Here is a 27,214-nt window from a genome sequence, read left to right on the forward strand (position 1 = left end):
GTCATTCCTGATTTGACTGAATGCAGTTTGTCAAAAAATTCTCACAACAATCAATGTTCATTTACAGCAGCTGAGTACAGAGCCACAGAATGTGTAGTAAACATCAGTCTGTGTTTTGACTGCTGTCATTTGTCTTTTGGGAAGGGATTATGTGTAGTTCATCTTGATGTAACCCTCAGAGATTACTTAATCTGCTTGACTGGGTGACTAGCTGTACCGCTGACAAGATGGTTATTGAATGACAAACTGTTGGACTGTTTTTTTTCTGAATGATTGGCTCACTGATAAGCTGACTGGTTAACAAAATTGTTGTCTGACTGACTGTTAGTCTAAAAACTCAATAGATTACTGACTGGCAACCCAGCTGTCTAAATGCCTACAACCACGGGCCTTCATTAAGGTGTTAAGGCTGGATAAATTAATGAAAGAAAGTCATTGATCCACTGACTTTCTTTTCATATAAATATAGAAAAAGTGTATATCCCTATTCCCTAATTTCATCAATCCTCACTCCTTGATCATCGCAGGACCCAGAAAATGATCTGAATCTGCAATCACACAGGACATTCCGAAAATCTTATTATGCCTCTTAATTTCCTGTCAGTGATTATGATTTACTAAAGCTGGTAACTTGTCATTTTAGTAATTTTTAATAAAAAATGCCAAACATTCAATGGTTCCACCTTCTAATTTTCTTTGTTAGACACGAAAGTAAACTGGATATATTTAAGTTCTTAAACTGTTTGTTGGACAAAACAAGACATATGAAGACACTACCTTTGGCTAAGGGAGATTACAACAAGAATTTTTACAATCTTCTGACATTTTATAGACAAAATGATTAATAAAAAAAATAAAAAAAAATACTGGCAGATTAATCAATAATGAAAATAATTGTTAGTTGGAGGCTTAGCGCATAATAGAACCTGTGGCCATCTCACTGATGATCTTAGGGACTTCAGTTGCATTTTGGATGCAACTGGGTGTTCCAGTAGGACAATGACCCTAAACAGACATCACAAGTGGTTTTGGGATGTCTTAATCAAGGTAAAATTAAGCTTTGAAATGGCCTTCTGAAATCCGTACCTCAAACCACGAAGAAAACCAGTTTGGTTCAACTCTACCAATTCTGCCAAGATGAGTGGTCAAAGGTCATGATGAATACCAAGGGGACATGCAACCACAGGCTAGCTGCACTATATGTATATTTTTGAGCCATTAGATTTTTTTTTTTGGCTTTTTTGAAAACACATTTTGAATTTGTTAAAGAAACTAAATGTGTGTGTTTTTTTTGCTAAGTATCGTCATTTTGTTACAGAAAAACAACAGCTGCAAAAATAATTATGATGCCAATGCATGACACTTCCAATTTACTACGGTATTTTGATGCCAAGTATACCATGTTTACATAATTGCCTTTTCCCTAAAACATTTATGCTACTCAGTCATCTTTACACATTATTCTGATTACCTGGATTATTAGATAATGAAGCAGAATATTATTACAAGCAGAATATTAATAAATGCAGACACAAAAAAAATCAACAGTTTCAAGTGGAAACGTGCATAGACTAATATTTTACTAGCATATTTCAAGAGCACTGTGTGAGTTCCCTTATTAATTGGACAGAACATGACATTATCTGTGCAAATACAAAGTTCAAACTTCATTTCTCTAAAAATGGTTCCTCAATTCCACTTTCCTTGCATCTCTCCACACATTCTCAGACAGAAGGGACTAAGGTGCAAGGAAAAGACATAAGGACTGAAACATGGATGATATCAAGGGAAGGGAGATGTAACCACAGACAAGTAGACAAATAGACAGGCATAAATGATAGGTTTTTGTGCATTAACTTAAATTTTACAAACAAATATTGTATTTACTCATGTACACTACGCACCTACATGGGCACAGATAAGTGGAAATTACAGAGGTGACGGGTGGGTTGATCTTTGCTACCTGAGGGGTGAGTGACAGGTTAATAAGCAATTCCCTCTTCTCGTCAAGACAGCTGCCACAATGAAATCTGTTCTCGCAATAACCACTTACAGCCTGCTCCACGCAACAGCTCAGTCAGCCACTGGTAAACTCAAACTATATATGGTTACCTACCATCAAATCTAGCCATAACAATAGTGATGAATAAAAGCATTAGATTCACGTTTACCAATTTAAGAACAACCCCAGAAATGGACATTTTAAGTCAGAGTTTCGTTGAAAATCTGTAAAGTCTGTAAGTAAATGTTAATATTTATGAAAAATGATTATAAGGTGCCGAAAGTAAGCTCCTATTTAGGAGCTCTTTACATGTTCCCATACTATTCTTTGCCTCCTCTTACTGTGGTGTTGTTCATTCTACCTCTTTTATTATTAAAGTATTTCTTTTTCCAGTCCAGAGGTAGTTTCAACCTCAACACCATTTTAAATAAGGGGATGGAAAGATGAAAAGACAGAAATTAAGGAGGGGGAGGAGGAGGAAGGGGCTTTAGCTCGAGGTTTGATCCCTGTGAATGTTACATTGGGGACACACACAAACAGCGCTCATGAGTCATTTAGTCAGCTACGTACAGACACAAAGAGAGCTCCATCCACATTTACCTAATCATAAATAACTACTAACTCACCAGCTTGGGGAGAGGCTGGTACAGTCATTAAATATAACAAGAGAGAAGCATTGAAATGCACACACACATGCATACAAAACAAAATGACAAAGTAGCAACACACAGGCTGATAGTGTTTGTTTATAACTGCATACATTATTCAAGGGTGAGTCGCTTTACAAGCCCGGGGTGTATCCCGTGTACAAGCCCACTATACTGTATTTGAGTAGGTGTGTGTATGTGTGTGTGTGTGTGTGTGTGTGTGTGTGTGTGTGTGTGTGTGTGTATATGCTTAAATTCTGTGAGTAATCTTCAGCTAATGACCCGTAGTAGCTAGGGGTTCTCTCTTGCGAAACAGGTCACACTCAGACAATCATGGAAAGGTCTCCTCTACGGCTGATAACTGATTTATCTTTTCTGTCATTTTTGGTAAACATACCAAACATAGGATGGTTCCAGTTTCTTTGCTGCCTTTCTCTGTCTTATTTAAATATTAACTGAATGTCTTTTGGTTTTGGACTGCTGGTCAGGTTTTTTGAATGCGATTTTTTTCAATTTGAGGACATAACCTTGTAATCTGGGAAACTGTGATGTTTTTTTTTTCCTTTATTTAATATTTGTCAGTTTCTATAATTAATATTCAATGACCAAAACTGGCATCAAAGAAACATTATTTTAAAATGTCCACTGTTGGTCAAACACTTCATGACACAAGATGTATAATAATTTCACTGAATTAAAGTTATAATCCTTAAAATTTTCATGAACTCAAAACCCATTTTTTAAATACTATTTATGGTTGGCATTTTTCTATATTAACCATTCAATGTACCTAATTTCAGTAATTACTTGTCTATATATTGGTTCTCATTGTTAGTGGTGGGGTCTGTCATTCCCGCACTGAATCCAAAATTGCCTTCACAGGAAAAAATGCATGCATGTAATCCAGCATAATTTTATCTCATTGTCATATCAGCCTCGCTATTAACTGCTCACTCTCTTTACACTGTATCAGAGCTATATAAAGCTACTGCTAATGCACAGACACACATAACGCAAACAGCATTCGTTCATCAAAAATGGGTGTACAAAACAAAACGGCCATTTTCAGTATTTTTTGACAACGTACTGTAAACGGACAGACCAGCTGCTCTTCTGTTGCAAGTAATTCTCATTCTAGCTGAGCAGCCTTACCACACTACACAGATCATAAGCCAAGTTAACAGACTTAGCATGCAATATTTTCAGACATACATTCTTGATCGTAACCATTAAAAGGCATTTTTTATGAGTGCTATTACAGTCATCACATTCTTTTGTGTACATTATTAGTATCATCTCAATATCAATTTGTTTGGCTTATAGTGTACACTGAAGGGCTGGCTAATAAACCTATTAATCTCAGCTGTACACCAACACACTCATCTTACTTCCATACATATTCAGGTGTATGGCCTCACTATCACCCATGGATATATACATCTTTAAGAGGATACTGGTATGGTATAGCCATATGAAGTTGGCATGTCTCTTTCTAAAATTAAATCCTATTTCATCCTATTTTTCTATCAGCCATGCATGAAAGAGAAGGGGGGCAGTTGATGCAGTCAAACAGGCACATACTGTTCTGTAGAGACTAGATTACCCGCACAAGTAGGCCACTTTCCACGCAAGTGTATTTTCTGGCAAATTAGGCAGTCAGGTTTTGTTCCACAATAACAGAAAGTCTGACAATAACTACTTATAAAGTGGAAATGCCACAGCCTAGTGTTTCCGCTTTGGTAACTGGTGCAAACCTCATTTCCTTTGACAGGTGCTCTCATTCAAATGTGCTGCATAAAACCATGCAAGGCCATGCTGTCATCCATGCTGCTTAGTTTGGGCTCTAACATGATTCAGTATAGCAAGACACTCGCCTGTGGAGCTATTCTCAGCTTCAACAAGTTTCATTGGCAACCTCAGAGACAAAGAGAGAGACATTAACATGACCCTTAAATATCTAATCTGCCAGCACTGACCAAAATGTTCCAACGGGTAGTTGCAGCTTTTCTTGAGTTCACTTTCCTGCACTCGTAATGAAGTGACATGCAACAGATGGTCAAAAAAATACTGAAACAAAGTATGCTGCTTGGCGCCATTGTGAGAGGAAAGGAAGATTAATATTTCTGAACCAGCTTGTAGGCAAATATTCTACCACCTCTCCACCCAAAGTTTTAACTTTCTGTCAGAAACAAGTGGGTATCTACATTCTTATTAAGCTTGAACACAATCTCTAGCTTGATGCACTTTGTTATTGTTAATGTTTTCATCAACCCTCTAATTTTGATTTGATGTCTACCCTGGGGATGGAGTAGGAGGAAGGGAGGAGAGTGCAGATGTGATTAGACCTATTAGACACATTCTGCTCTGTAGTCGGTGGATAAACTAGGGTCTCAGGCGCAGAGAAAAATGTACGAGTAGAGTCTCACACAGTCTCAAATTTGGAGAAAAGAATAATAACGAAATGGTAGGAACAAGAAGAATGCACTACCTTTTATCTAGCCCACTAATGCAGCCCTCTTGGCAGCATGTAGTTGGCTGAACAAAAATAAAAGTCAGTTATGGCATGCATTTTTCAAAGCCACCATCATGTTTGGGTTATTGCTGTCAGTGCAGAGTCACCTGCTGAACATTTCATGAAAAGTGACACTAGCAAACACGAACATTTAATGAGAAAGATAATACAAATTTATTGTCTGCCTGCATTAGAGGACAATCACACCAGAACAAGAGACAGTATGAAAATACATTATTGTTCTTACCGTCTAACGCTGCCTTTATGCTCCCTGCCAGCCATGCAGCATCCCTCCTACTCTGCTGCTATTATTTCACCATGCAGTTATATAAACAAGGATATTAACAATCAATTTGTAATCTAAATCTGCCTTCTCTCTAAATTCGGTTGGACAATGGTGACTCAGGTCAACGTGTAATCAAATTTGAACTCTATGTGAACCACCCCACCTCGCCACTGAATATGAATGGGGAATTAACTTTGGTTTGACAGCACCTTTTAGAACAGTACTCTCAAATCTTAGATGTGGGAGCTTCATACTGTCCTTGAACACACCACATCGGCATTTTCCCCTTTTAGGTACATTATGCAACTTTTACCAAACATAAAACGGGGCATAATGTTTAATGTCTATCATCAAATATATATATTTAATCTGTGGTAAATTACAGATCAAATTTCAAGTCTGCAAGTTAATTTTCCTAGTGCACGAAACATGAATGGAACACTGAACCAATGGCTGCCTAAAATGTATTTAAAAATATGAACACAAAGTAGCAAGGCTATGTCATTATTCAGGGATAGAGTTATTAGGGTGTTTTGGGCTTAAACACAAAGTAAAACCTGAAACACTGGTTTATAAAAAGCAACAATGGACTTTTTTTTCATAAACAAAAAGCTGTATTGACAGGGGACGACCGTTAGACTTTGATAATCAAGGCTCCATCCAACATTGGTACAGTTGACTTTAGCTAGGCCGAACCACAATGTTGAATACAAATGTGTCTCTTAGACTATCTATTGAGGCAGCGGCTGAATTAAACGCTGGAGTTTGAAGTTAGGCCTTGAGTTAACATAAGGACATAAAACAATACCCTTCATTTTTTCTCAAACAGTAGACAATTGAATAGCGTTAAAAATTAGTAAAAAATAATTGTTCTTACCCAGCACGTAAATCGTAGCAAAGTTTCATGAACACTGAGATTGCCTTTAGTCTGCTTTATCCTTCAGTACACCTGCTGCTCAGGAGGTCCAAATTAGCGCCAGTGTCACCGTGAAAACTGCTCACTTGGCCCATCCATCCCAACGATATACGCTCATTTCTGTTCACCGATTAGCTAAATGTCGTCTCCCGCTGAGTGTCGAGCAGTTAGGCACGCAGACATTGACCAAAAAAAAATACCAGTTGCGCCCTCCCCCTAGAGAAAGCTACCCTGACCAGTGCAGTTGGTCCGGAGCTTGCAGATACCAGCTTTGCCTTCGTCTCTTGTTGATTTCGCAGAAACTGGCAAGGGAGCATGGCCGAGGAAATTTCGTCAGTGTTCGGTGCCGCTTTCTTAAAGGGGCCGTTAGTGGCGAATGATGCTTCAGAGAAAGGACGTGAGCGGAAACACAGACACCTCTCCTTAACACCGCCCTGTGTCTGCCACGATCATGTAGTGCTAAGTGATACCACAGGTGGGTAAACAATGGCCTCATTATAATGTACTTAAGCACTGCTGTAAATCAACCCCAAAGACGAATTATGACATTACTGCAATAATATTATTCCTACTGACTCACGTGGTGCAGTGAATTTAGCCTTTATGTCTTCAATCCAAGCATTTATAAAAATGCTTGAATGCATATGGGAAAATGCCAACATTAGTCTCCTTTCTTATTAGTTTCAAATGCTGATTCTATAATACTCATAATTATTTTACAGAAATTTCTCTTAAAATCAACATAAATAACTAAACTCTAACAAAAACAACTAAACTTTCTCTGTTTTCCCTAACAAATTATATAGTTCTTTCCAGGGAATTTCTTTGGAAATTATATGGATATTACAGACTGGTAAAATAGAGTATTACGGTTTTATTTGACAAGGTCTAAATGCTGTTTTAAAGCTCTCTTCACATTTTTAGGAATTAAATTCTGGTGGAAAACTACTGAATCTTGGTGGAAAAATTTGCAAGTTTTTAACTGTAGAATATACACTGTCCACAGTTGCTACAACCCCAAAATTCCCAGGAATAACTACAGCAGGAAAAAAATACAGAGGGTATGGCCTCAGTGTCCCTAATGGCAGTTCCAGCCCTGACTCTGACAGGCCTCTGTAAATAGCATATTAATAGAACCTACTGTATAGTTGAAATATTACATTTGTACAAGATCATTTCTGTTTTGAAAAGCCATCATTTTTACTACTAACTATGACCTCATAACCTACTGTGTAATCTAACCCTAACATAACCATAAATAACATTTTATTTTAGTCTAAACAGATAAATAAATGTGGTTCCTCTGTCATCTCTGTGTTTGACCTCTTGTAAAGCCTACTGTGGGGTGATGTCTAAGATAAGTCGATGAGGTCAAGTAGGCTGAAAAGATGAATGAAGACTTGAGCTGAGCAGCGTTATTCCTGCAAGTAACGTGCTTTCCATGTGTCCAAAAAAATAAAATTCAGACCCAAAAACATGAGTTTTTGATGCACTTACCTTTGTCAGTCTGTGAGATTCTCCTCATCTTCTGTAAGTAACAGAATCCAAGTTCACTGTAGTCCCAATCAGCCCCCTATATCAGCATGTTTCTAATTGATGAAGTGGTCATGAGTTAACAGATTCCTCTAACAATCCTTTTGTCGCTGTAGTGACAGTGTGAATGAGTCGAACAGACAAAAAAGAAGAGGGATTTGAAGGACCGAAGAGTGAAATGGATAGAAAGTGACAGAGGTAATCACAAGTACTTTCTATGTCTGCCGTCAGACTCCCAATGTGGCCACTGAGGATCAGTGTATACTCTTGTCCTCACTAGAACTTTGGCCTCGTTGTCCTGCACTTGCCATTCTGCCACCTCCTGACTAGCACTGTCAGCAGCCTAAGTAAAAATGCAACATGTTAGCATGCAAGTGGATCAGACTTTAGAGTGTTGCCAGCTTCTAGGTTGCCTTCTGCATTTAAAAACCAACACAGGTGGAAAAGGTTCTCACTGTGCCTTTTTGTTTCCCAGGTGCAGCTTCTGTTGTCAAAAAGTCTATGTTTGTGTGCTTTTAGCTGCTACTGAAGGATGAGAGACATAGTGGAGGTTTATATTACCTTCAAATTTGTGTTTCACATTAATGTAGCTATTATTGCAGCCTGCTATCTAAAGAATTATAGGACACCACTTGATTGAAGCACTGTATACTGGCAGGTAGAGAGTCCGTGTCATTATGTGTTTAAATCACTCTCAAACTCCTGCACTGGGTTTTGTTTTGCTTTTTTCAGGTAACGTTGAACTATGTAAACTGAAGTTCATTAAAGAAGCTACAATCAATATTTTCATATTAGCAATGGATCAAATTACTACTATTGTGTGAATAGGGTTTCTTGTTGTGATGACCGACAGAGAATTATTTTGGACAGTTCCCCTCAGCCCTATGAAGCTATGTCTTTGTATAGTCTTTGAGCTCTTTGTTTTGGTTTTACTGCCTGCAACTCTGCTGTTTTTGTTCACTCACGGCTCTCATAATTTGTTTTTCAGCCGACAGCACGCAGCTGTTTTCAGCGAAAAAGCTCTAAAAATCCACTGTATGCTACCTACTAAGCACTATACAGCAGACAGACAAAGTTAGCACCTAGCTGGTAAACATTATGGAGCACAGCAGCTAGAGGGACAGATATTTCACTTAGATGCCAGTGGAGACCATAAACAGAGCTAAAATGATAGTTACTATTGAACGTACATTTGCATATTGTTTAAATAGACAACTGTTTGCTAACAAGTTAACCATGTCAACTTAAAAATTGATAAAATGTCAGCGTCGTGTTCACAGCTTGTTTCTGCTGCCCCCAAGCAGCCAAAAAACAAAAACAAACAAACAAACAAAAAAACAGTTATTGCAGATTCAGGCTTCATTGGTGAGTTCAGAGCCTGGACATTGAGATTTAACATTTTTTAGTAAATAGACCATACAACCACATGCAGTTCAGTAAAAGAACTGCACAATAAAGTTTTTATATATTATTTTTTTGACATGCTGTTTTAGACATGTTGATTCAATTCTAGTTTAATAAATAAATAAAACTGTTGTACTGAACTGCATCACACTGAACAGTGTTTTTAGTGTTTTGTTCACCCCCATTTACATACATGAGGGGGACTGAATGTTAGAAACACTTCTCAACTTCAGCGACGCTAACTGTGATAAATAAATCTAAGTCTAATCATACATTAGCATAAACAGTCTACATAAATGTTTCCATCAAAATATCTATGGGTGATTGTTCATGGTAGGCAGATTATTATGCTCCTTCTGCCAATGCACTTAGTTCAGTTAAAATTATGGGGAATTTTTTTTCACAAAAAAACAATTTATCATGAAAATATTTGATTCAATATGGAATCAATCAGGAATCTCTTATTAATCCCTATTACATAATCATTTTGATGAATCATTCAACATGCCTGTTGGCTCAGACATATCTGAAATCTGTCTGTCTTCTTGTCTATCTCTATGTTTCAGGCCTTTTATCTCATCCAGGTTATTTCAGCCGTATGCTGATGTATAATGCTCTATCATTGGAAACGACCGTGCAAAACTTGATCTGTGAATACTGTAAGCACCAGTGGGAAACCAATCATGGTCTGCACAGTCATCAGAGACTGTGCCGCAAACAAGGGGACTAACGCTTTTGCACGGGATTCCCCTTAGTCACGCTTAATACACACACGTTCACATACACACACAATGGGTTTCTGGCCTGTGACCTCTTCAGATGTCTTCTAGCAAAAGGATTGCAGTTGAGATTTCCCAAATCCTCCCTCTGTACTCATGTAGATACCCTGTAATAAACCTCTTAATCCCAAACCAGCATTTTCTAGAGGATTGCACAACCACGCGTGTATTATGCAACTGGCAGGGTATTCAGAGTCAATTATAGAACAGTTGGGTGGAAAGGGAGGATGGATTATGAGGCTGCTGATGCAAAACATATTTGGATAAGATGATTGATTAAATAGTAATATATAATTTTTTGCATAACAAATAATTACATATGATTTCAGAAGGAAGTCTTTTTCAATGTAAACACAATAAAATATATGAGACAGATAACATTTATTATAGCTGATTTGACAGAGCTGTTTAAATTTGACCATTTCCTATTTTTGTCAGCTTTGGCACTGGTTGCAATACTGTACATCTGAGGAACTTCTACTCACTACACCTAATTTCAACTTTAGCCTAAATTGAAACCTTCACATTACATGGGCCATTACATATGTAGCATTAAGTCAGCGCTGCATGTTCCGTAAAGTTAATTGTAACCAGAAGCCATCCTTAACTGTAAAGTAATTTAAAATCGAACCCTTATCGTAAACAAAACCTACGCTTAAATGTAAAAAATAGAGAATACACAGTTTTAGCCACCTGCAGTACAAATTTTTTTCAAGATGTATGTCTATGATAAAGCGTCACCCACATCAGGTTTGATGTGATAATTATTTTCAGATGCATTTGACACTTCGCAGGCTAGAATCTCTGTCTTTGCATCATTGACCATCTTTGGCCAGGAGGACAGTCCAAAATGTCAACCAATATAAGGAACAATAGCGATTTAGTTCAAGCTACTTACAGGTAATTCAAAAATGTGATTTGTATTCTATAAATAAGTGCTTTTTATTTTACCCTGAGAACCATAGCCCATAGAACATATCGCCTTTTTTACAGCTTCAAAAAGCAGGATTTTGTGTGTTTTTGTTTGTTTTGTTGTATTTTTTTGTTTGTTTGTGTTACATTTAACTTAATGGCTACTGGCTGAATAAAAGAGTCATTTTAAAGTGATATCATTTGACAAAAAGTGGCTTCAAGTGACAATTACAAGATACTGGTAAATGTTAAAATGTACTGTTACAGTTGCACAAGTAGAAAAGAGTTAACTAAATGACTCAGTATTGTCAACCACAAAGCATTACCTAACTAACGTTAGCTGCCATTAGCTACTGGTCATACCAGACCAAGAACGGCTGTAGCAACAAAACCCCCGAGTCTATTGAATTAAGCAAGTGTGAGTTTTATACCTTATGAACTAAATTTTTTATTTATAAGAAAAAGCATTTGGTGTTTCTTCTTTTTAAAAGTTACATTTCATCCCTTGATCCTTTCAGTAACTATCCTCACACTTACAGGAATACACGAGCACACTCTTGCATGCACTGTAGGTCTACTTTAACTTTACATTCTCCACCAGTAGATGGCACAATTGTATAAGTCACCCTCTCTCCCCTTGCCTGGTCCTGTTCAGCACAGATCAGTGCTGTGGCTCTCATGAGTCTAAATTAGTTAGCTTGCCTGGCTGTGATGGAACACAGATAAAGAGGAGGGCAGAGGGTCAGTCTGAAAAAAACTCTGAGACTAGTTACCAGTGCTGCTCAGCTCCTCAGGTTTCAAGTTGAAGGTTTCATTCCAAAGTGAAATATAGACCACCTGACAAAATGATACCTGTTTCGACAGAGTAATTACTCTTATGGAAGTGAATGTAATGTAATGTAATATAGAAGATAGGGACAGCAGACAGAGTGTAGCTACTGTAGACTGTACTACAAACATTTTACATTATTGTGATGACTAAATCTGTCACTCATCATAATTTGACATGCTACCTCTGCTCCAAGTCCTTACTTCATCTTTGCACCTTCTGTCACCTGGGGGGAGGACTAGCATTGTCACCATAACAACTAACCGTCCAATAGGCTTCTGAAACCTGACTCTCCCATCTAACCTTTCACTCTTTCGGCTTCCATAATTACATGGCAATACCCAATGGCAACAGGCTCTACGTGTACATGTTTTTGTGATGGACTTTGTACAGTTGCCATTTCCAGACCCTGACATTGTATCTAACCATCCAACAACCCATTACATCAGTGACATGAGGACACCTAACTTATCAGTACTAAGAAATGGAGAGAAAAGATTGGGATTCCATGCCCTGTAGTGATATAATTCACTTACACCCCCCCGCCCACACACAAACACACACACACACACACACACACACACACACACATACAGACAAACACACACATTAAGTAAAAGGAGCATTTGTGGTTCACCACCAATTAAGTGCATCTCCCCTAATCTGGTACATATGGCTAAGGACACATTCCTGCAGACAAACATTAAAGTGAGGGGCCGCATATAGCCGCCTTACCTTGGAATGGCAGAGCAAAGTGCCGGGTCTTTAAGTGAGCTGAGCTTTGGAAAAAATGTAATAAAATAATAAATAGTGAAATTGGACTTTGGTGAATACTCACTGGAGGGTTGGTGTGCACAATGATGTTGCATCAAAAACAAATTATTTATTAGCTATTTGCCCAGCAAGTGCCCAGATCAAATAGAGGCAACCTATCAATACCTGCAGCCACCACCGTCCTATGAGGACTAACACAGTCACTCAGACAGATATACCTACACCTAAAACCTCCCACCCACTTTGATATACACAGACAGTGAGGCATTCGACCATTAACAAGCATCCACAATGTACTGACTTACACTATAGGTTTCCTCAGTTGTCTGATTGTCCGCACGGCACTGATCACTAGGCACAAGACAGACTGAGACAGAAAGACTCCTCTCCCTACACATTACCTTGTATGGACAACATCGCCATAGCACACACAGGCCTTCAGGGTGAACTTCTGTTTGAACTCAGTCATCTTTGTTGGATTCTTTCCAGCTTTCTGTCCATTTATCTGTCCCTACATCCTTCTTTCTTATCCAAAGTATTATTCTTTACCTGCTGTAGCATTAGAATTAAAGCCGCTGAAAACCTGGATTCAGCTATTAAGTTTTTCTAGATTAAATGAAATATTCATGACTAAAAAAAAATTTCAAAAACTCAAAGTCCAGAACTCAAAACCTCAGTTAATCTGCTTTTTCAGAAGTGTGTGGGTGTGCTTTGTCCAGGTTTGACTGACAGTGGCCTGGCAACATAGGCAAAAAGCCCACCATCTGTCATCAGATGTTGATTCAAATATTGGTAAATTCTGATTTGTGCACGGAAGTATGTGACATCACCTTTTTCTAGATGAGCCCTGCCCACTTCAAACCAGTGAGAAGAGCATGAGAAGAGCATGCAGTGCTGAAATATCTCTTGTAAAATGACGAAAACTGTTCTACTTTTGGCAGAAAATTGTGTTTCAATGTCAGTTCCTATCTCACATGGTTTCCCAGGTCTTTAAACTACATTTTTGAATTAATGTGGCTGTTGTAAATCCAATCTCCCTATACTTGAACTGTATATATAAATAGGAACATTTTGTATATGGTTGGATAAGTAAACAAAATCCACACTTTTCCAGAGGCACACTCAGGGATAATGCATCTGAACAGAAATTGGTCTTTATTGGCTCTCTCTGGAAATCCTGCAAGTGAGGCCAGTTGGAAGCCAGTCGGAAGTCTCCAGTTATCAATTATCGGGCTTGCCTTAATTAATAAAGAAGAATCATTGATCTATGTTGATGCAAAATTTACACAATGAAATATCCAGCTTTTGAAAAGACAAAAATACACAAAAAAACGTGATAAAGCATCTCTATAGCAGCCAGGCTGCCAACAGTTTCCATTAAGGACAGCAGACCTCTCTTTTATACTTTACCCACAAGTGATCAACTACTCTAAAACTATGAAGTAAGTGAGTAACAATTTTGTTACTCATCAATTGTTGGATCCAAAAAGGTTGATGTTACCTGATTTTCTTTCGGTAGTGTACAAATTTCAGTTAGCCACACTTCCTTTCAACCAAAATACATATAAAAGGCTACAAAAAAGTTAAAAATTCACCATGTAATCTTTAATTTTACAGTCACAATCATCTTCTTTCCAGTGTCTTAAAACCATAAAAAATAAATATACATTATGTTACAAAACATTTCCAGTGTCTCGGATCAGTAAAAAACACAAGGACATTTATCGGCAGCATTAACTGCATGAAGGCAAAACACTGGGGGTGTACAATATGTATGGTACAAGGGCATTCAGTGAGTGGTAAACCAGACTTTAAGTTGCCTTATACTAGCGGCAAAATGCATTAGAGCTGGTGTAATTTTCACTTTGAATTCAGATTTTAAAAATCCAGCAATGAAAAAATACTTTTTATTCATATTAAAGGGTTAATTTATATCAATTCTAGATTAAGGAAATGCTAAAAACATGAAAACCATCTTTTAATTCTGTGCTTTACTTTAATGTTTTTTTTTGTTTAACTATTTTGGAATGAAACTGAGTTAAAAGCGAACTGACCCCAACCCTATCCTGCACCTTTACTGTATTTCATAACTTTGGTAACCAGGAGTATATGTTGCACTGAACCAACAGGCAAGGTGGACTCTGGAAAACAAGGCTTCAGGTTAATAGTGCTCTAACTGAAAAACTGAGTTTTCAACAGAGGGGGAATTTTCCCTCCATTTCACATAATTAATGTTCATTTAGGCCCTACTGTGTGTGCATGTACTTGGGACATCCACACGCACAAAACATAACCGTCTTGCAATTGTTATGAGTGCGTATGTTTCTGTATAGCAAAATTTGCCGGCAAAGAGAGCGTTACATCACCTGAAAGCCCATTACGGGCTTATACAGTATGTGTGTGTGTGAGTGTGTGTGTTCATGTATAAGGCCTCAATCCAGGATGAGAGCACACAGATTATTATACTCAGTCCTTTACACCAGTATATGAAGGGATTTTCACAACAGGAAAGTGTTCCCAAGGTAACACAGGCAAATGATTTTAAGTTTAGAAACTTGTCCTTGTTACAGCTGAAATACAAAATAGATCATTTCTTTTTCACCTTTTATCTACACATTAATTACACTCTAAATGCCTAAATGCACTGCATCGACAGGCTGGGTAAGCCTTTCTTTGAGTAAAAACAAAAAAAAAGAAGAAAAGAGCACTTGGTGTGTTAAAGCGTCATTCAGTATCAAAGAGTTGGTGTCCAAAATTCAGTGAGAATAGGTTGTGTCAGGTTTATGTCTGACACTTTGAGGGGGTTGGAGTCCTCAAAATCCTTTTGGACTACAAATGAGACTGTACCAGCATGTATGGGTTCATGCACAGTGATGATACATCTGCCTTTCTCCATGACAAAGAAGCTATACGAAAGAATGTCCTGCTTTTCTAACTTTACCCACTGATGGGGAAAGCAACATAATGACCCCTCACAGACCCCTTTTGTGTCCACAATGCTCATTTTGGGGCTTGCAATACATTCTGGGGGCATTCTTCATCTTCTGACTTTCCGTCCCCATTTAGTGGTTTTGGCACACATGGCTCCATTTCATCCTCTCTTGGTTCAGTTCCAACATGGCATTCCCTTTATTATTTCTCACATCTTTTCATTATCTCTGCTTATTTGCCTGTCTCAGGCAGTCTTAAAGTCTGCAATTAATACTGCTCTCCATAGAGAGGGGGAACATGGGAGGAGGGATGGATCGACAGATCAGGCATGAGGAACAACTTTTTTCCCCATCTAACCCAATCTTAAGTACCCCTCCATCTCTTTTTTTCTGTTATTTTATTCCCCTCACTCTTGGCTCTCCTCCCCCAGCAGTTTCTCTGCTCACTCCTCCTCTCACAAAGGCAGGCTGGTCTGGGTCAGATCGAAGTCTCGTTACTGCCACTGTTAGCAGAAGAAAATGGAGAGAGGGAAAGTAGAGGGTCAGGGGGGTTAATGTAGAGAGGAAGGGTGCAAGAAGAGAGATGGAAACATGCAATGTAAAAATGAATGCATTCATCTTAATTCATACTATAGTCAAAGGAATAGTTTGACATTTTATTGATACGCTTGTTCACTTTCTAGCCTAGAGTTAGATAAGAAGACTGAGACCACTTTCATGCCTGTATGCAAAACATGAAGCTAAACCATGCTTATATTTAGCGTACAGATATGGAAGTGGTATTAATCTTCTCGTCTAATTCTCAGCAAGAAAACAAATAAGCATGTTTCTCAAAAAGTCAAAGTATTCCCCTATCTATGGATGCTAGTCTGATACATGCATTGTTGCATCAGTTGACGTGATGGTCAACCAATACACATTATTTTGTTGTATGGTTGCTCGCAAGGTTTTCCAAACTGTAACTGATTGAATTTGAATCCCTTTTTAAAAGTGATTCAAATTACATGATAAAACGACAGGATGATGCATCATTCATTCATTTGTAATATCAGTTTAGTTTGATTATTATTTGTGTTTTTATTAGGACAAAGAATAATGGAGAATAATAAAACCACCATCAGTGTTATATGGCAGCGTGCCAGCAAGACTACTTACTCTGAGTCAGACTCGTTGCCTCCATTGACGGTCCCTGACTTCAAGTGCATGGCCACTCCCCCGTTGGTTTCCCGGTAGATGCCCGCCGGTTGAGCCCCGACAGGAATCTGCGGCCGCGGGGCGATGGGGGGCTTGATGAAGGAGCTGTTGTCATGGTTGCCGGGGCGACCACCGTCGTTGGAGGCTAGTGACGGCGGCCGGGATGAAGGGGTCATGATGTTGACAGAGGAAGGAGGCAGGGAAGAGGCGGTGTTGTTGTTGTTGGGGGGAGGGGAGGAAATGGTGGGGGGGTTGTAGTCGCTCAACTTCTCCCTCAGACGGTTCTTCATGTTCTTGTCGGTCAGCGGAGGAGGGTAGCTTATTTTGTTCTTTAAGATACCTGAGTTGGACAAACAGTTAATTCCAGTGTATATCAAATAATATTAATTCATTCATTTAATTTCATTTATTTTAATTCTCTTCTCTTCTCTTACCTTTTCTCTGCTCTGGTTGATGGTTGCTGTTGCTGCTGGGCTGGCTAGGGGGCACTGTGTCTTTAACATTACTAGGTGTCTGTTTGTCTCTCTCCTGGAGTGACTCCCTTTCTCTTTCTCCAATATGGTTGAGCTTATTTTCCGGGTGCAGCTCCACATTCACCTTGGTCTCCACCCTCAGCCTCTCTGCCCCGCCGGGATCCTCACTGTCACTGGCTGTGGTGGCCTCTGTTGGCCAGTAAGGCTTCATGTGATTGGGCAATGAATCCACTGATAGGAGGGAACAAGACATATTTGAAGTGGCAATAATAAAACAAAATTCCACTCAGATAGACTCAGATAGTCCAATTTTGTTTTGCCTCTCCCAAAATGCCTCATTGCCACCCTGATGCCTAATTATTTTAAAATTTTATATATTTGCCATTGGGACCTCTATATCTAATAACTGGCAGTGCTGGCACATTATGAGCAATGGTGTATGAAGTATTCAGATATTTTACTTAAGGAAAAGTTAGGCTACCAAACTGCTAAAATGCTTCATTAGAAGTAAAACATACAGTAAAGCAAAAAAAAAAAAGGGTAAAGTAAAAGTCCATATGTATTATTAGAGAAATGTATATGTAAAAGTTCATCAGAAAAGTAAATATGGCTGTCAAATTAAAGTAGTGGAGTAAAAAATATGCAATTTTTCTTTGCAGGGACAGAAGTATAAGGTAGCATATAATGGAAAAACTTAAGTGTCTCAAATTTGTGCTTAGGTACAGTACTCAACTAAATTTAATTATGTACAAACCAGCTCTGATTATGCTTCATTTTAGGGCTCATATACCACACATATACCTTTAGGCGTGCTGTGAACTGGCTGTCTCTCGTTGTTCCACTTTGGCTTGACATCAATGTCATCGTCCTCGCTGTCGGAGGAGTGGGAGGAGGCGTAGGAGGAGCTGTGTTCATCCACTGACAGCTCACTGTCTGAGTCAGAGTCTGATGGTAGCAAGGAGGGAAGTTAGTTAAGAAACTTTCACCTAATACTGACACATTAAAAACTAAAGTAAACTCACCATCTCCCTTGGTGCCGTTTCTGTGGAACAGAGGTCCATCTAGATCTGTGTGTCCTTTAGCTGTTCCTGAAGAGACACTGGGCTTCTGACCAGACTCCTCCCTGCATAGATAAAGACATATACAGCGGGGAGGAAGGGAGAGAAGGACAGGGAAGCAAGAGAGAGATAGGTGTGGAAAAGCAGAGGTGGAGATTAAGAGGATACAGAGAGGGCAAGTACAGCGTCGCTGGAAATTAATTCAAGCCCAAACTTGAGGATTGAGACAATTTATGTACAATCAGACATCTTTCATTACAAAACATTTGCCCCTGTAGATGGCTTCAACAAAGACAAGAACAAACAATTACATGTGGTTGAGGTATGCTTGCATCAGGTTAAAGTCAATGAACTGGCTGCTTGGTCATCAACAGAAAAATCATCTACCACTGATGGATAAATGGAGGGTAATTCAAGACTTAACGTTAACTGCATCATTATCTGTTTTAATCTATTTATGGTATAAATATTTTAATTAAACACAAATTTTTGAGTGTCAGTAAAGCATACAAAAAGCTGATAGTAAGAAAATCGGAGCAGCTTTTGTAATTTATATTACACTTTCCTAATTTGATGCATCATTGATTACAAAATAAGTGGATGAAGCTGCTCAATCATTTCTCTCCTCTCCTCTCCTCTCCTCTCCTCTCAACCTGCAGCTGTTTATTCCAGGTTGGATTGAGATGCTGGCTGGAGGGCAAAAATGCTAGTGGAGTCTCTGACCTGTCTGATAGCTGATCTAAGAGAAGCCTCTGGAGGCAGCTGACAACATGCCAACAGCTGCAGAGAAGAGGTATATGTATGTCTGTATTAGATTCCCACTTCCAACAGGCACAGTCTCATCCCCCTCATTTCCAAAGTCTACCGACCTTCTCTTTCTCTCTTTTTCCCCATCTCTCTCCTGTCTCCTCCTATTTCTCTTCTATTCCCTTGCTCTTACTTTTTTCGCTCTCACAAAGGCAGCACACCACACTGCTCCCCCCTTGCGTTTATGCTGTCATTGACCCTAGTGTTCACATTACTGAGATGACAGCTTTATGAGTCGAGGCATACAGTCAGACCTAACCTTGATTCTTTTAAACTCTTTAAAAAAAAACAGGTATATGTAAGACCACTCCACTGCAATGAAAACATCCCTGTGATACTCTGAAAACACACAGCTGTACAAGACACACAGGTGAGATTAGCCTGAGATGAGCAGTGTCTCTATCCTCAGTGGAGATATATCAAAATGACAGGTTAGAGGTTAATCAGGATTACACTTGTTCTGTTGCTCAAGTGCTCCATTATTATTAATTAATCATAACTAAGAAAGTAAGAAAAGAATGAAGATTTACACATGCTAAAAAAAAATCTAGATAGATTTTTGGCAATATCACTTATATTTCCCTAAAAGCTGTTAGTTACATATGGTAAAAGATAGATATATTTTATAATAAATGACACAAATTTCCAAAGTAACACTGTCAGACTTAACTGCATTACATATATGATTTTGATGTATTGTTTTACCATTCTTGCATGCATTCTTTAGTCCTCATATCACGAAACGTACACTTCAACAACAAATTGTATCAAATCAAACTTCACATGAACAAAGTTAGCAGTTTAATCTCTCTCATACAACACACAACAACAGTATGGATGAATAGTGTGGATGGATCTACTGTAGGTATTGTGCACTTTTGCCTGGGTGTCTGTGAGAGTCGGTAAGTTCCTGTCTGTGTGGGGTTTTGCAACAAGGCCATGCGCCATGCACTGGCAAATCTTAGATCGGTCTTTCATGCAAGCAGAATTACTGCATAATGCAGGTGCCATCATGTGGCAGCATTCATATATGGAAGCAAAGAAAGCAATACCCTCAAAATGTAGAGAAACACAGCAACTTAATTTACTCCCAGCTTTGGATAAGGCTTAGAATAAGGACAGGATGACAGGGTGTGACTGTAAAATGTGTGTGTGTGTGTGTGTGTGTGTGTGTGTGTGTGTGTGTGTGTGTGTGTGTGTGTGTGTGTGTGTGTGTGTGTGTGTGTGTGTGTGTGTGTGTGTGTGTGTGTGTGTGTGTGTGTGTGTGTGTGTAAATTAGGGGCTTGGGGTGTGTTAGTATGTGTGAGACATTTGATGCATCAGCAGACATGCTTGGGGGGATGACAAAGAAAGACAAGAGAGAGAAAATGTTCAAAGAAACTGGGCCAGACACACAGACACACACATGCATAGACATATAAACTCTTTTCATGCAGCAGTGTAATAAAAGCAGCCATGCAGTCAGTGAGCATGTTTTACCTGAGTGTGTAAGCCAAGTAGTTGCTGCGGCTCTTAGCTGACCTGAGCGTACTGTCCAGGGAAACGGTGGACTCTCCGATGCCTGAGCGGTACAATGGGCCGTCTTCTGTGTATGTGTTGTTGCAGTTGAGAGAACGCTGAGAATGAAGGGATAAATTTTAGGTTTTTAGCTTTTTTAAACAAGTAGCATGATAAACATTGAAAATAAAAATGCAATTACAATCATTACACTTAAAGTTACATTTTACAAAGACTATGAGGCCAAAGAACATGTTACCTTAAAAAGAAAGTAGAAAAAAACAGACACAATATTGTGTAATATGAATTACATGTGAGGATATATATGTGTGTGTCTCTTCACGCACTGTGAGTAAAGATGCCCTTGTGGTGCTGGACTCATCTGGTATGCTCTTCTTTCCTGTGAATACATTCTTGAGGTTCTTCCTCACCTCTTTGTTGAAGACCACATGGCAGAAGAAGATGAAAGTTCCCTGTGAAGAAAGCAAAAGAGATAATGTAGATGTATTATAATAGTGGAGTAAGTCTTAAACCCTAATTCTTAAACCTAATCAGATAGCTCTTAGATCTTAATAAAATAATTGTGTGCAGATTCTGTATTGAGAGGTCTTAGAGGTTAAACATAAACCCTGTGTTACCTGCAAACAACTGAAGACAGCGAAGAGGTAGTGGAAAGTCATTACGTCGCTGTTGACTGCCATTAGACCAAGCAGCCAGGTGCCGCTGATGAGTAGCAACAGGAGGAAGGCCATTCGAAGTGCAGGACTGAGGGGTGAAATACACACAGATGATCAGATACACTCACTTGATCAGTGCTGATTAATATGTAAGATTCTGTTGCTCTTTCCAAAATGGAAATGCCAAAGTTAGATTAATGTTTGAATGTTGTGCTAGATGTGGAACTGCTAATGTGACAGTCAAACTTACATAGCTCCTGACTTCTCCACAACTTTCTGCCTGCGACCACAGGAAGCCTTCACAGCAAGGATAAAGATCACTATGTTCACCTACACAGAGAAGGTGAAAGAGGGAGAAAGTTAGTTTGTTTAATTTAGTTTTACTTTGATATGGACAGTTTTATTTATTTGCGATTGTATATTTCATGAAATGTATGGCGCCACTTTTAACTTATGGGTATGATAAACTCTGCATGACATACAGTATGTGGCTGAAATGTACCAAACTGTGGACCATGATTTTTCAGCCACATCCCTGCACTACAGATGCATTTCACATCATATCCCATTTCAAATGAGTCAGTGACAGTTGATGCTTTGAAAATTTGCAGTGTGTTTTAGCTGCAAATGTCTGAAGAACCAGCTGTCTGTGGACTAATTTAATTCATGCACATACCAGGACGACTACAAATATGGGCCCTGCGAAGCTCCAGATGAGTGTGTCATGGACAGAAAGCCAACAGAAATCTGGGTTCCCATATCCCTGAGGGTCAAGACCTACTGCCAGACCTATACACACACACACACACACACACACATATACAAAATATATTAAATATAACAGCATTACAATTTTCTCAACCAAAAAGTCAATAGATCATAATAGTATTTTTCTTAGGCTTTTTATGACTTCTTTTTCTTTCCTCATTTTCACTCTTTTTCCTCCCTGGTTCTCCTTCCCTTGTCACACCTCTATTCCTCCCTTGCAGTTTTTGAGGGAGTGCCACAAAGCAAGCAGAGACCCAGATAGTTTTAAAAACTTCAAAGAAACTCTCTACTATCTGCATTAAGTAACAAGAGGTGACAATTTCTGTATATTCCCCAATTTTTCTTTCTATTCCAATTTTCCCGCTATCATCTTAGTCACTTACTACTGTCATATGTAAATTTGTCTCCTTTGGATCTCTGTATGCTTTAGTCTGTAACTCTATAATTCTCACTCACATTGTTTCTCAATCCAAATTCCAATCAAGTAAGCTCTGCCGGTATCCAATACTGCCAAAGCATGTCATACCGTCACAAAGAATTTAATCCATTACATTAATCAAAAGGGTTATAAAAGTAAAATATGTAGTGGATGACAGACTTAAAGAGGGGGGACTAATTTCAGATATCAGTTGATGATTTCAATTTAATGCTGGATTTTTATGAAGAGAGACAATAAAATGGTTTAAAAAAAACAACAGTTTTTTTTTTGTGGCCTGTCAAGGTAAACTTTTCTGCAACACACACAATCTCCAGTTCAACTAAATGTTTTGTTCTCAATATTAGAAATAGCAAAAAAATAATGAAATTCATGCCACTTTTGTCTTATTTTAACATATTGTGGCTATCCAAATCAAGGCAGGATAAATGTGTCTCCCCCTTTATTTTTCTCTCTGTCTCTTGTTCAATAATTTTCCCACGAAGATCATAGCCTCTTCAGAAGAGACAAGTTGCAGCACGAATCTCCCTGACAATCTGCTATCTTCAATTGCCCAGTTTCTGAGCTTGTATGAGTGTGTATGAGTGTGTATATGGGTGTGTGCGTCTCACCAGTGATTATAGCCGGTATGCCCCAGCCAATGGCGTAGTAGAACCTCATGTGTCCGTGGTTGATGTTGCGCAGCTCAGTCAGCATACGGTAGATATGCAGCCCCTCCACAAACATCCAGGCAAAGGTGCACATGTAGAAGTAATGGAGGAGGATGGCTATTACTGTACACACAAACTGGAGGGAGATAAGATGAAGAGGGGAAAAAGAGACAGAAATCTGTAAGCTTGTGTCTATATTTTGTCGGAGTCCAGATAAGCATTTCAAAAAAGCAGCTTTGTTTTTTAACCACTTTTGTCTTTTCGTCAACCCTGCTACTACCTAACTTTTCTCTACAATAAGTTACTTAGTTCAACACTCAGTAAATCCATCTAGCCATGCAATGTCCATCCTACATGTACCTTTCTATTAATTAAAAACATGGCAATATTTTAATAACTGTATAATATTTAACTATATAATCATTTAAGTTATGTATTACAACCCCCCCTGTCAGGTTCTCAGCCTCTTAAATGTGAGAATTAAAGGGGCTATATGCAAGTTTTTTTTGCAGCCAAACATGTTTTCTTGCGTGTGGTGGTTGTGGTTGATTAACAAGAGCTTCAGTCATTGTTGCAATTACAAGACAAGAGGTTAGAATACGTCCTCTGAGCAGCACTACTTCTTCATCTTCTCATGCTGGGCTGAGGGCAGACTGGATGCTACAGTTCTCACTAGACTCACTAGACAGACTCAGTATCGCAAAGTGGTATTACGAGACAGGATAGGCCTGGACTAGCTGGTTATCATGCTGACCTCAGTAGAAGAGAAGTGACAGAAACAGAAACAAAACAAGAGTTAACATTGATGTTGCTTTCCACTGCTGGAAACAGCTCTTGGCGAGTAAAGGAAGAAAATTTTATGCTGAACTCGTTTCTTTTAGACTGGTAAGTAAACAGCTGTTAATGCTAATGTTGGCTATGTAGTCATAGCAAAAATGAAAATATAGCACCTTGAAGGACACGGTAAACTGTGAAGGGCATTTTTCTAGCATTTTATAGACTAAATAACTAATCAATTTGTCAAAAAAGTAATTAACAGAATAATCGATAATGAAAATAATCAATATTTTCAGCCCTAATGGCAGTATATCTCAAACTTTTTCTTGACAAACCAATTTATGCAGTGCAGTAGTGATTCACCCTACCCACTATCCTATACATAATTTTCCTCCCCCTTTCCAAGTCTGTTGCTGTAACAGAGGAATGCAGTGTGTCAGGGAATGTCCCAGCAGTTGATATACTATATTGTAGTAATACTGTGTATTGCTGTGGAGATCAGAGGCAGCGAGAGAGACTACCTTGACAGGGTTATAAATCATCTTGCAGATGGCCCTGGGCACACACTGACAGCATTCCACAGTTCACAGTTGGAGGATATGCACACAAAACAAAAACGGACTTATGAATTCAGAGATGGAAAAAACAAATACAAATTAAACTCTCTCTTTCTCTTTTTAAAAATCCCTGAAGACTTGGCTTTTGCACTCAACAAAAATTCATACAGGTGCTGATAACGCAGCATGTGGTTAGTCAGTGTGTAAGTCCCCCTCATCCCAGTCAAAACACTGCGAGTCAGAACATTTCTACAAGAAAAAAGAGAAGACTCCCACGACTTATCTGGAACCAGTAAACTTACATGCTTCCATTCTTTTATACTGGTTTGGTTGTTTGACTTGGTCACTAATTATTGAATCAAGTGCAGTCAAATCTGATTATTACTGTAGGTCAGATAATAACATCTGATTGGTCAGAAACTGTTGTAATTAACCTTAGAGAGCACCTTTGCTTTCATATGCAGAACATTTTACTTTATAGTTAGACTTGTAGATTTATCCAAATGTGGAGGGGGATGCTGACATTTTATGCAGTGCACATGAGTTTGTACTCGTCATCTGACAACCTAATATCTCAATTTAATAGATATTTTTCCTTGTTTTTTTTTTATTATTATTGTTACTACTTCTTTCTTCCTTCCTTTCTTCTTTCTGGAAGAATCTGAATCCTGGCTAGATGTATGTGATCTTTGTGTCCCAAACCTGAGCTATATGGGTGATCTTACGTCTCTTGAAGATGTGACCTAGTCATAAATAAAGCAAAAAACATTGCTGTAGTAACATGTAAAGTCCAACGAAAGATCATATGTGATATAAGGTTGTACAACCTGAACTGATTTTACTTTAATCTTGGATATTTCCACTGTGATGGTCAGAGCCAAAATTTACATCTGGTTGATGGCTGGGGGCTGGCAGTTACCACGGTGTTACAGGAGTGACAGTTGAACCTGATGATCTTGTGAGGTCTTTGCAAAAGACTGTAGACATCTGGTTTAGCCAGACTAGTCAAAGTAGACACATTCATTTTAAAGTGAGACTGTGTAACTTTTGACAGAATAAATAACATTCTTCCTTTAACAAATTAAAAGTGGAATTCATTTGCAATACCTTGACACAGTCAGGTGTTTTCCTGTTGACCCTACTTGGTCTGGTATGACCGGTAGCTTTTGGTTGTTAAATTTTAAAAGTTTTCTGATTTTGTGACTATTCTTCACTTTTGCTACTGTTAGTACACTATGCTTTAGCATTTACTATTATCAAATAATTGTCACTTATGGCAGCAGTGACTGCCGTTCCACAAACATTAGTCTTATTCTGAACATGTCTTACTTTGAAGACTTGAACCTGGACAGATTGCTAAGGAAGACTAAGGGTCTCACTAAGCGTCAAACAAAGTGCTTGCAAAGAAGAAAATCTGATAAATTAAGATGAATGACACAATAATGATGTTCCACTAGCTAATGTGGCATCGACATCACTATCAGATTTACAAATCTACTCGTAACATTTTCAAAAATTTTAAGTTTAGAACTTAACACTGCTTGTTTTTTGTCAGCTGTTTAAATCTGTCCTGATGTCTCCCGAAGACCTATCAAGAATCTCTGCTTTCCAAACCTCATTACATTAAAAAATAAGCAGGATTACCCGTCAAATAACAGATTAATGATGTTTGCTGTACCACAGACATGCCAGAGATTTATCAAGTGAAAACTAAGAAGTTGTTTTGGGAAACCTTTGCCAAGGCTACCACCCTGAGGCCTGCTTCTGGAGGCAGGTACCAGTCACAGCATGTCTCCACTACTGGCGTACGGAGGTGTGTTTGTGTGTGCATGTGTGTGTCTCCGAATGTGTGTGTCAGCAGACTTCAAAGAATTACCACACCTTTTGATCCTTTTCTGTATGTCTAAATGTGTGCGTGTGCACATGCATGTATCTGGTCATTACTGTGCCCAACCTAACTCCAAACTACATTATGAACTTAACATAATTAGCTCATTAGACAGACTTCAGACTCTATACTATCTAAGCATATACCCTACACCTCTTTAATTTTATAGGTTTACAGTAACAAAGTTACATTTAGACGGGACTCTCAATTCAGTACAATAAAACTTATAGTAGGTCATATTTAGAGAGGGCTTTGGCAACCAGCACATTCCTAAGTATTACAGTGTTTAGCTGAGCATCAAGACATAATCTGTCAAATAAAGTCAGACTCACAGGTAAGCCTTGGCCCATTAGGCCTGGTAAAGCCCCTGTCGACACGCCATTAGATGGCTGCCTGCAGGCCAAACAAATTATTGTAGGATGCCTGGCCAGCTTTGTAATAAACTAAACACCAGAGCGAGACATCTTTATCCCAACTCAAGTCCCACCATGCCACAAGCATAGGAAAAGTACTAACTGGTGTATGTCTGTATCATATGTATTTGCAGTCTGTGTTGTTTCCATCTAAATCCCTAGGATGTCATTCTTCTTATCTTGTATCTAACTATATGTCACCCTTTTCTCTTGATTTATGCATAATCCAGAACAGGTCATTTTACACTAGAGACGGGACAAAATTTCTCTTCTTGGCTAAGGTTACAGCCAAGTACCCAAATGTCAGAAGCAGTTACACTGTACCCAAATGTCAGAAGCAGAGCAAGTTTTCAGAGTTTGTTTAACATCAGCAAACAACACCTTTAACTGCTGTAAAATCCCTAAAACAGTGATACCCAACCAGTAGTACAGCAGAAGTAACTGAGTGTCAGGAGGTACTTGGAAAGATTGTAGAGTAACTCAGCTAATTATAAA

At 38.6% G+C, this 27,214-nt stretch overlaps 2 protein-coding genes across 9 annotated transcripts in view; both read right to left on the minus strand.

Annotated features, from left to right (window-relative positions):
- gramd4a (GRAM domain containing 4a) overlaps positions 1–6,811 on the minus strand; it is a 54,949-nt gene extending 48,138 nt beyond the window's left edge. For all 4 annotated transcript variants that reach the window (XM_040145354.1, XM_040145345.1, XM_040145336.1 and 1 more), the window contains exon 1: positions 6,325–6,811. In XM_040145354.1, coding sequence (XP_040001288.1) covers positions 6,325–6,353 — 29 coding nt within the window. In that variant the 5' untranslated portion in view covers positions 6,354–6,811. The remainder of the gene's footprint in view (positions 1–6,324) is intronic.
- Positions 6,812–14,198: 7,387 nt separating this feature from the next.
- celsr1a (cadherin EGF LAG seven-pass G-type receptor 1a) overlaps positions 14,199–27,214 on the minus strand; it is a 103,358-nt gene continuing 90,342 nt past the window's right edge. For 3 of the 5 annotated variants that reach the window (XM_040149064.1, XM_040149055.1, XM_040149049.1), the window contains exons 26-36: positions 23,046–23,220; positions 21,907–22,019; positions 21,481–21,560; positions 21,192–21,318; positions 20,901–21,026; positions 20,536–20,672; positions 18,214–18,314; positions 17,993–18,136; positions 17,153–17,422; positions 16,680–17,058; positions 14,199–16,027 (exon numbers count right to left, since the gene is read on the minus strand). In XM_040149064.1, coding sequence (XP_040004998.1) covers positions 16,003–16,027; positions 16,680–17,058; positions 17,153–17,422; positions 17,993–18,136; positions 18,214–18,314; positions 20,536–20,672; positions 20,901–21,026; positions 21,192–21,318; positions 21,481–21,560; positions 21,907–22,019; positions 23,046–23,220 — 1,677 coding nt within the window. In that variant the 3' untranslated portion in view covers positions 14,199–16,002. Of the gene's footprint in view, positions 16,028–16,675; positions 17,059–17,152; positions 17,423–17,992; positions 18,137–18,213; positions 18,315–20,535; positions 20,673–20,900; positions 21,027–21,191; positions 21,319–21,480; positions 21,561–21,906; positions 22,020–23,045; positions 23,221–27,214 lie in introns of those variants that run through there. The other 2 variants (XM_040149081.1, XM_040149073.1) reach the window with 2 other exon arrangements.

Source organism: Xiphias gladius, chromosome 2 (assembly GCF_016859285.1).
Source record: "Xiphias gladius isolate SHS-SW01 ecotype Sanya breed wild chromosome 2, ASM1685928v1, whole genome shotgun sequence".
In the NCBI taxonomy this organism is placed as follows: domain Eukaryota; kingdom Metazoa; phylum Chordata; class Actinopteri; order Istiophoriformes; family Xiphiidae; genus Xiphias; species Xiphias gladius.